At 48.3% G+C, this 10,000-nt stretch overlaps 1 protein-coding gene across 5 annotated transcripts in view; it reads right to left on the minus strand.

Moving 5' to 3' along the window:
- The window catches only part of tox2 (TOX high mobility group box family member 2), a 101,861-nt gene that overhangs the window by 62,634 nt on the left and 29,227 nt on the right, over nt 1–10,000 (minus strand). For 3 of the 5 annotated variants that reach the window (XM_062545615.1, XM_062545616.1, XM_062545620.1), the window contains exon 2: nt 2,225–2,317. The exons of the other annotated variants lie outside the window; for them this stretch is intronic. In XM_062545615.1, coding sequence (XP_062401599.1) covers nt 2,225–2,317 — 93 coding nt within the window. The remainder of the gene's footprint in view (nt 1–2,224; nt 2,318–10,000) is intronic. 5 annotated transcript variants of the gene reach the window in all.

The raw sequence follows: 10,000 nt of genomic DNA on the forward strand, positions 1-10,000 counted from the left end.
TCTCTCTCTCCCTCTCTCTCTCTCTCTCTCTCTCTCTCCACTCCTCCCTCCCCTCCCCCAGAGCCTCCATCTTAAGGTGCAATTCTCTGGGTGGAGGAAAACCAGTGAATGCGTAAAATATATATGTCCTCTCTCTCTCTCTCTCTCTCTCTCTCTCTCTCTCTCTCTCTGCCATTTCTGTCTCACGCTCACTTCCATCATGTCTCTCTCTCCATCTCTCTCTCTCCATATCTCTCTCTCTCTCTTGCCCTCTCCCTCTCCCTCTCTCTCTCTCCAGCACCCACTTTCTCTCCTGACAGTCTGCTCATTCTTATGATTTGTGTCGACTCCCTTCCACAGATGCGCATTTGCTGTATTCACTTTAGATAACGTATGATTCTCCAGTGTGTGTGGGGCTCTGAGCTGAGCGCCCGGCTCTGCCGGAACTGCTTTGTTAGCATTCTCCCACTTGATAAATGATTTAAGACGCGAGGTCTGAACATCAATACCATCTCTATTGTAATTAAAAAAAGGGGGGTGCCCCACCAACAATATTGCTCCTCTGGGACTGAGACCCTGAAGCTGAGAGGAGGAGAGAGATAATTTGGCAAAGCTCTTATGCAAAGGATGAGAGCGGGGAGGAAGCTTCAGAAAAAGAAATCCTTTATACCATTGTTCTTAACCTCACAGCCACATCTCTCTCTCTCTCTCTCTCTCTCTCTCTCTCTCTCTCTATCTCTCTTTTTCTATCTCCCTCTCTTTCCCTCTCGCTCTCTCTCTCTCTCACTCTCTCTCTCCCTCCTCTCTCCACACTAAATGCATGACAAAATATGCTAGCACAGTTGAGATTTTAATTATGATTTTTCCAGTGAGTAAGGTACCCCCCCCCCCCCCCCCACACACAATTTTCTTCTGGCCGTATATATATATATGCACCCTATATATATACACATACATACTGTAAGATCCCTACTCTCTGCAGGGAGAGTGATTGTTGAAAGTAAACTCAACAGCACTGTGTCAATGTCAGGCAAAGACATTGTGCTAATGACGCATTAGACTATAATGTGCTCTGCAAACACTCTCATTTCGCCGGTTGGAGAAAAACCTTTGAGAGCGGAGAGAGCGGCGCTTTCGTTCCCTCCATTATTGTCCATGTTGATGATGTGCTTCAGGATTTCACCTCTCCACCGCTGAGAATTCATCAGAAGTCTAACTTACATTCAAAATGGATGCCAACGCTCAATTCAGATGCTACCAAAATGGCTCCATGATGTGTGTGTACACTGTGAGGAGTTGGAAATGGCTGAGGCAGACTCAACTGAAACCCCTTGTTCAAAAGCACTGCCTGCTTCCACTGATAGGCAGGCCAGCTCTTGCTACTGAAAGGATGGTTCAATTATACCGCTAGCACAGATGCGCCAACAAGCCTTTGGTAAATCGTAATTTTTCACTTGGAGATAAGGTGAATTAAGAGACGCCATTCTTTCTTTCTTTCTTTCTTTTCTCTCTCTCTCTCATTCTCTTTCTTTCTCTTTCACTCACTCTTTCCCTATCTCTCTCCCTGGGGACTATTGCTAAGCAGCACCGTGCCTTCATGTGGCCCTTTTTTTTTTGTGAATGGCGAAGCCTGCTGTTCCCAAGAGGAGCGCATCGGTTTCATAAGTAGCGGCTTAAACGCAGTTCAACGCGCACCACACCACACCACACGCCCCCACCCACCCAAACGGAGCCAAGCTGCCGCTGCCGCTGCCGCCGCCTCCTCCGACTCCTGCCCTCTCGCGTCGTCTAGCTGCGCCGCAAAAGGAGCGCGGGACTGCGCTGAACTGCCGAGGGCTGACCGCCGGACAAGGCCGCCGAGCGGCGCCCCGTGGGGAGGCCCAGCGTGTGTGAAGAGCCATTATCTGTCATTCATTCACTGACAGGGAGCGTGTGTGTGTGTGTGTGTGTGTGTGTGTGTGTGTGTGTGTTGGAGGAGTGGGAGTTTTTTGGGGGTGTGAACCACAGTCTCCCGGCCCAGGACGGCGACCGCGAAACCACCGGGTCGGCTAACGCGCAGACGCACTAACGGAGGCCTGCGCAGGACACTCGTGGGAGTCTAGCGGTGGGGCAGGAAGAGGAAGGACAGAGACAGAGAGAGAGACAGAGAGAGAGAGAGAGAGAGAGATAGAGAAAGAGACAGAGAGAGAAGGAGTGAACAAAAAAACGACGAGAAAGTGAGGAAGGAAGGAGGGATTTGTCTCACCCCTGCAGAGGGCAGCCTTTTCCCGTCAGGGTTGGGCCTCACGGGCAAGCCGCCGTAGAGCCGAACGCCGCGATCTCCCGCACCGTATCTGCTCTGTAGAGGGAGAGGAGACGGAGAGAGAGAGAGAGAGAGAGAGAGAGAGAGAGGATACCATGGGGAGAGGATGATAAAGACAGAGAGAAAAAAGAGACAGACAATGAGAACCAGAGAGAGAGAGAGAGAGAGAGAGAGAGAGAGAGAGGTCATGGAGAGGTAGGGATGATAAGACAGAAGTGAGAGACGAGTGGAAGGAACAGAGAAGAGGAGCGAGGGAGAGACAGAGGAGATGGGAAGAGAAGAGAAGAGAGGGAGAGGGAACGAAAATAGAAACGATACTTCAGTCTCAGGGGAATCGACAAGTTTTTCTGACAAACTTTTTTCGTCTCGTAACAGAGATCTGTCAGTCGGCTGGCTGTAAATCAGCTCGGCAGGCCCCCCGTAACACGGCGGTAGAAACGCCCGTTATAACGGCCGCGTGCACACATCAACCACACCATTACAAAACATCAACGTGACACACGAAACAAAGAGAAAAAAAAAACATTTACACATTTGAGATAGATCCCTGTGCATGCAAATAGGCATTAACGTCCGCAGCGGCGCGTTTCCCTCTTTTGGAAGCCGAGCGTGCGAGTTGGCTGCGCGGATTCCAGCCCGGCTTCCCAACATGTGTTTGGGAAAACAGGAGCTGTGGGGGAGCTGGCAGTGCTGGCTGGGAAACCTCGGGAAGTCCTGGGAAGTAATGATTCACACCCCGTTTGGGCGCCCGCAGCCGTGTCTGCCTGCGTGTGTGTGTGTGTGTGTGTGTGTGTGAGTGTGTGTGGCATCACACACGCTGCCACACGCTCCAACAACTTGGCCTGCTGGGACATCCACGCTGTGTATGGCTCTTGGCATCTCCTGAGACATCTACGCTACTACGAGGGCCTCCCCTCTGCCTCTCCCTCCCTCCCTCTCTCTCTCCCTCCCTCTCTCTCTCTCTCTCACTGTCACACTCACTCTCACACACACACTGTCACTCTCTCTCTCTGTTTCTCTCAGCAGCTTCTCTCTCTTTCTATCAAAGGGGAACCCCACCCAACATGAGCCATAATAACAGGCACGCCACCACAATTAAACTCTTTGATTCAACTTTTTCGATTGGAATTATTACTCAGAACGTGGGACTTCACTTTTCACTTCTGTCGGGCCCCCGGTCTCGCCGACTCCCACTCTTGTCGCGTCCGTCGGGGTGGTGTTTCAAACTCATTCTTTGTTTTTTAATGTGACTTGCAATCATTAGCTCCAGTATAAAGGGGAATTCTCACATGTGGCACTGGCGACAGTTTCCCAACTAAAGTGTAACGGCAACGACCCAATGGCCTGAAGTTATAGAGCCGGAGCCTGTTAGCAATTGAAAGGGGGTCGGGTCGCGGCCGGGGGGAACAAAAATATGCCTTTCGCTTTTTTTTCGGTCCCTGTTGCCAAAACACGGGCCTAAGTGTTAGCCACATTTCACTGTACTTGCCCCGCTACTAATAGTGAGAGTGTGTTGGTTAAGATGTGGTGTCAGGGTTCTCTACAAAGACAGCCATATCATGAGAAATGTGGGGAAGGGGTGGGGGGTGTTCGCATATTTATAGCCCGTACAGTACTTGTGTGCCGCTGTTATAGGGGGATTATCTGTGTATTGGTGGAGGCTGGGCTGCATATAGGCTGCTGCGGGTGAACTGTGTGACCATATAGAGAGCAGTTACTCTATGTGCAACAACTCGCCGTGCGCTCTCTCTTCACTTTCATACTTTTCACGTGTCATCCTTCATCTTTCTGTGACTTCTTTATGTTTTCCTTGAGCAAATATGAAAAAGAAAAAAAGCAAGTACACACATGCACACATGTATGCACACGCGCACGCGCGCACACACGTACGCACACACACACACACACACACACACGACACACAGAACCACACAAGCACACACATGGATACACACACAATCACATTCTGTGGGCAAGGTTCCAGATAGCTATGCAGTGAGATAAATTTAACAACGGTGTGAGAAAAATGTGCTCCAGCCAATGGGAGCTCTCTTGTGGCAGCTTAGCGATCATAGCTGCACCAATGGCTTCTCACCAGCCCATCCGGCAAGCATCCTCTGAGCCAATCTAATCTGGGCAAATCAATCTCAAACCGAACCTCCTCTGTATATCAGAATAGGTCTGTAACACACACACACACACACACACACACACACACACACACACACACACACACACACACACACACACACACACACACACACAAGGCGTTGATATGCATGTGCGATAAAGAACGCACAGTACATTCCTTTATGTGCTTGCCGGCCATAAAAACCTCCATGTATTCTGCAAAATAAGACCCACCCTTTCACATCAGCCAGAGACAAACGTCAACCCCTGACTTTAATGCTGCACACCAGCTGCTCAGGCTGCAGACGCATTAACATGCAAATTCCAAACTGGGGAAACTGGGATAGTTGAAATAACTGACAGAAAATACCTGGCTAACAGACTGGCTTATATACAGTGTGTGCAGTGTTGTAAAGGCACACTCTCTGCATACTGCTATAAATGCTTTCCAGCCTTCTTCAGTCCAACTTGGGCACAGGCTGCTGATAAGAAACCGGGAGATGGAACCAGAAAAAGCAACCTGAGTGGCAAGGCATGTGCAAATCAATAAAAGGCTAAATTAATCATCTAAAAGAAAACACTAAAGGGGGATCCTATATCACTGTGTATGTAACAGCGATCGCACAGAACATATTTCACGTCTTAGTTTGTTCTACTATTCACTGAGGTGTGCAGTGATGTCGAGGTGGTGGTGTATGGTTTTGTGCAGAAACTGAAAGGAGGGTAAAAATACTTGGGGTGGCTTGAGAGTGAGAGAGCAGGAAGGCTTGGCATTGATTCAGCCACCCCTGCCATGCTTCTGTTAGTGGTGTGTGGGGGGTTTGTGTGTGTGTGTGTGTGTGTGTGTGTGTGTGTGTGTGTGTGTGTGTCTGTGTGTGGGCGTGTGTGAGAGTGGGTGTATAAAAGAGTGTGTGTGTATGTGTGTGTGTATATACATGTATGTGTGCGTGTGTGTGCCTGTGTGTGTGTGTGTGTGTGTGTGTCCATGAGCGAAAAAGGGCCTGACACCACCTCATTGTGGTTTCTGCTGAAGGCCTGAAATGGCGTGATAAATTGTGTGCTAATGTAAACATGATCCTTGTGCTGCAAATATGCACTGAGGACAGAGCGGCGCGGAGCGGAGCGTAGCATAGTGGGGACGTATCTGTGTCTGAACACGCATCCAGGAGCCATCCACTGGGGCTTTTTGGCCTCTCCTGTTAGCATGTGTGCATAATGAGACACAATGCAGCCCTCAGAGGCTAAGCTAAGCTTTACAGTTAGCATTTCAGGTTGCCAACTAAGAGCGTGCCTGTAGGTGGCTAACACGTAGCATTCACAGCTCCGCTAGCTGCAATGATATCATTGTGAAACTCGCACTGTGGTGTGACACCTTCAACCCAGGCTGCCTTTCTGGACCTTACCAATCTGCATGCTGTGCGCGAGGGAAGAATCAAGGTGTAACTGAGGCCCCAATGGCTTCTCTTCTGTTTTCAAACGTTCAGCCCTCAAAAACCTCTTCTCCACAGACTGGGGACTCTTGTCACGGCCATGTGGTTTTGATGGCCACAGCGTGTCTTTTAAGAGAAGTCTACAGAATCTCTGAAAATGCACAGAATGTTCAGCAGGGGAGGATGTGAGAAAAAAGAGCAGCAGTGTAAAACTGCAGCAGGGCTTCAAAAACACGTCGACTAACTGTTTACAGTACCGCTGCCGTATTTGATTTCAGGTAATACCACACCAGTGAAAACATGCAGCGCTAATCTTGTGGATAAAATGCACACAAATGGGCCCTGTCCATCAAGCTTCTGTGTTTTTTTGCCCTCACATTCAGCTAGTAGTTCCACCCCTCCTCTACTGTGATTGGTGCTTTTCATACTCACTGGTGTTTTCCAGATTCACTTGGCTCTCATTATGCAAATGACGGAAATTTAATTTCTCTCGTTCTCTGGGTTGGGGTGGAGGGAGTGGTGGGGGCCGCAATTCTAATTAGGATAACACAGTGAACATGGGGGGGGGGGGGGGGGGTTGAAGTGTACACCTGCAATTCAATACTGTGGCTCATGATGACCCCCCCTCCTCTCCTCTCCTCTCTCTTTCTCCCCTTTGATACTGCATGCACTTTCATCCAAATGTCCTATTTTCAATGTCCACCGTTCGCCTCTCTTTGCACCCCTCTCTCCGCTCTGCCCCTGCACATGCACTGCCCTTGCCTCCTCTAATCGTTCAGTGACGTGTGCAGTTCGCGGCGCCCTCGCCCCTCGGAGGCCTGCACAAGGACCCAGCACATTTTTTTGCAGCATGCAAATCACCTTGCACTTTCCCTCGAACAAATGTGTGTGTGTGTGTGTGTGTGTGTGTACGTGTGAATGTGCACCAATAAAAACAAAACAAAAAAAAAAGTGTGAGAATATGCATGACTGTGCACGTGTAGGCCTCGGCGTGCGCACGAGGCATTAATATTGAATCGCTGATGCAAATGTTATTAGAGTGAGAGGCAAATTACAGGGGCATGCGGTAGCTGAATTTGTTTTGTTCTTTTTTTTTTTTTTTCCGCAGGGCTGCTGCTGTTGCGAAGCTACCGTGCATTGAATGCGCTGTGCATTTTCACTTTGTGAGTCCGGATCTTTGTGCTGAAAAGGCTGGGTAATGACTGTGGCGGGCCTGGACTTTGGTGAAAAACAGCTGCGTTTCTGGGTTAGTTAGCCTTTATTTCAGACAGTCTGTTCCCCTGATTGAGCGGCCCAAAGATGGGCCTCTCCATATTAATCAGGCTCTACGAACCCCCCAACCCCCCACTGCAATCTGTACAACGTCATTGTCATCTAAGACTGATTTGTTTGCTATTCAAGGCAAAGGCAGTACAGTGCCGTACAGTGTGTTCCCAGAAGGCAATGGAAAAAAACAACAAAGTCTTTGGATCGAGTCCAAATGATATCTTAGCTTCTGCGGTCTACACATTTTTTCATTATGTGAGTCTACGCCCTTTGACGAAAGAGAAAAAAAGAAGAGAGAGATGGATAGAGACAGAGAGAGAGAGAGAGAGAGAAAGAGATGAAAAAGAGAGACATAAAATGGGAGGAGCTTCATATAGATACTCTTTCATTTGCTGGTACATTCTTATTTTATGTGGAAAAACTAGATGAACATGCCTTTCCATAGGATCATGGTGTTGTGTATTAGTATGTATGGTTTTATTGGAGTGTGCGAGTGTGTACAGTATGTGTGCATGTATAGGGTGTGTGAGAATGTGTGAATGTGTGAATATGTGAATGTGTGAACTTCAATGTATATGTGTGTGTGTGTGTGTGTGTGTGTGTGTGTGTGTGTGTGTGTGTGTGTGTGTGTGTGTGTGTTTCTGTGTGTGTGCCATCCTCACTCTTTCTCTGCTGTGTGTGTGTGTCTCTGTGTGCGTGTGTGTGTGTGTGTGTGTGTGTGTGTGTGAAAGAGAAAGAGAGTGAGTGTGGTGTTAGCTAGATACACATGGCACCGGGGATCGAGCTGAGTTCAGCAGTTCTCACAGACCTGTCAGAAATACTGTCAACAGAGCGAAAAATAAAAGACAATTGTGTTATGCAAGGCCTTAATTTAAAGCACATCACAAAAGTTCCCCCACCACGCCACCCGCCCACCCCGGCCCAAATCAGCAGCGCCGCAGTGGATCAAACCGGGCAGACCTCACTCCAAGCTCTCAACCTTGCTACTGCTGCTGCAATCCGGTGCCAGTGAGGGGGGGTGGGGGCGGGGGGGTGGAGACCCAGCCTGCTCTCAACCGAGCCCTGACCCGGCCTGAAAAAACCTGTCATGTCCTGTCAGAGCTGACCTCCCCTTACACCACTTTGGATGCTGTCTGCGATCATTAGCACCTCTGTGCCTGTATACTCCCACCATGTGATAAATTAATTCATTAATTAAGACACACACACACACACACACACACACACACACACACAAGCATACTCACACACGCACACTCACTTTTCATCGCTTTTGAGGCATGCCGGAGCAGGAGTGCTCTCAAACAATGCGCAAGTTCGCTCGTGGCTAATGGACGGAAATGTTCATTATGACGGATGTGCGAACACCTCAGTGTCTGATTTACGAAAGCGCACTGACACCTTGGCCTGCACTGACGCGCGTGGGCCTTCTCGACTGGGCCCAAGGTAAGACGCGGGCGCGGAGACTGTGCCACGGAAAAGATGTGACATAACACTCCTACCAAATGCCTGCAACGGGCCGCGGCTGTGATGCATGTGGTTAGCGGCAGGCGGCACTCTCTGTAATTAACAGTTGTTCTCTCACAGACACAGTGAGAGTGAAACAAACAACTAAACATACACACACACACACGCACGTACACAAACAGACACACACACACACACAAACACACACACACACGACTCACGCACACTCACGCACACACATAAACAACTAAAATGGCACCACGGTTGCTAATGTGGAGGACTAAGTATTGCTGCTGCAAAAGTTTTGGCGCGCTTTCATTGGGATTACTTGGCAAAGGGGAGGAACTCAATTCCTCGACATTCAGATGTCAAAGTCGCGGCACTGACACACGACGAGCCTCACCCCGTTTGTTCTCCCTATTCTCTAAAATTGTTTTGAGGGATTACTGTGGAGGCTCTGCCACAATAAAACACCACATTAGGAAAAAAAAATAATCTATAGTTTGCATGGGCTGTTTTTTAAAAAGAACATTTTTTATTTTTTTCTAAACCTAAAACCAATCTCTTAACAACCATCTGTTTTTGTCTGAATCATTGCAATGTTCTCTATTCAAAGGCTCCCCCCGTCACTCTGCATTGTTAAGGGACGGCTCTGCAAATCTTCTCTTTCAAAAAAAAAAAACAGAATTAAAAAATGTGGGGACATAACAAGTCATAACAACTCTAATTCAGCCACTTTTAGAAGGGGCTGTCTATTGTCTAAAAGACTACTGAGATTTGGTTAGGGCACAGATGGCATTTACAGTCAGCCTTTATCACAAAGAGCGAATTATTTTTCTCTTTGCTCCTGAATAATCTTTTAAAAGATAAACCAAAACTACATTAAGTAAGCTTTTGCACATTTTATCCCTAGTCCCAGAAAACAAAATGACGTATTAACCAAATATGTATTAGGACATATCACATAGAATAGAGGGCTTGCTCAGAACGCACTGAAGTTTTTCAACTGTTCTAACAGTACTAAAGCGTTCTTCAGACATCACAGTAATGCAATACGACGTTAACAGTGTACGTCTCCTTGTTACTGCATGCCGCAATATACTCACTCCAGTTGGTATACAGATCACTACGTTTACAATATTTTTTGGTTTTCTCACCCTAAGGCCTTCAGTGCTCTGAAATGTGTCTGCAGTAAAACGCAAACATTAACACTTCGCCCGTCCAGGCCCCTTGCAGCCTCTTCTGGCCATTTAATCCCTATTATATACCTGGTGTGATGCAGCGGCCATTTTTAGTGTGGCGGCAGCCGTGGGGGCTTACGGCTGGCGACAGGCCGCAGCAGCAGCAGCTTTAGCCAGCGGGGCCCAGCGCCGTGAGCTCATGGAGTGTATTTTCCACAGCAGATGTCTCGTGTTGTACGACACCG

Source organism: Sardina pilchardus, chromosome 9 (assembly GCF_963854185.1).
Source record: "Sardina pilchardus chromosome 9, fSarPil1.1, whole genome shotgun sequence".
Taxonomy (NCBI): domain Eukaryota; kingdom Metazoa; phylum Chordata; class Actinopteri; order Clupeiformes; family Clupeidae; genus Sardina; species Sardina pilchardus.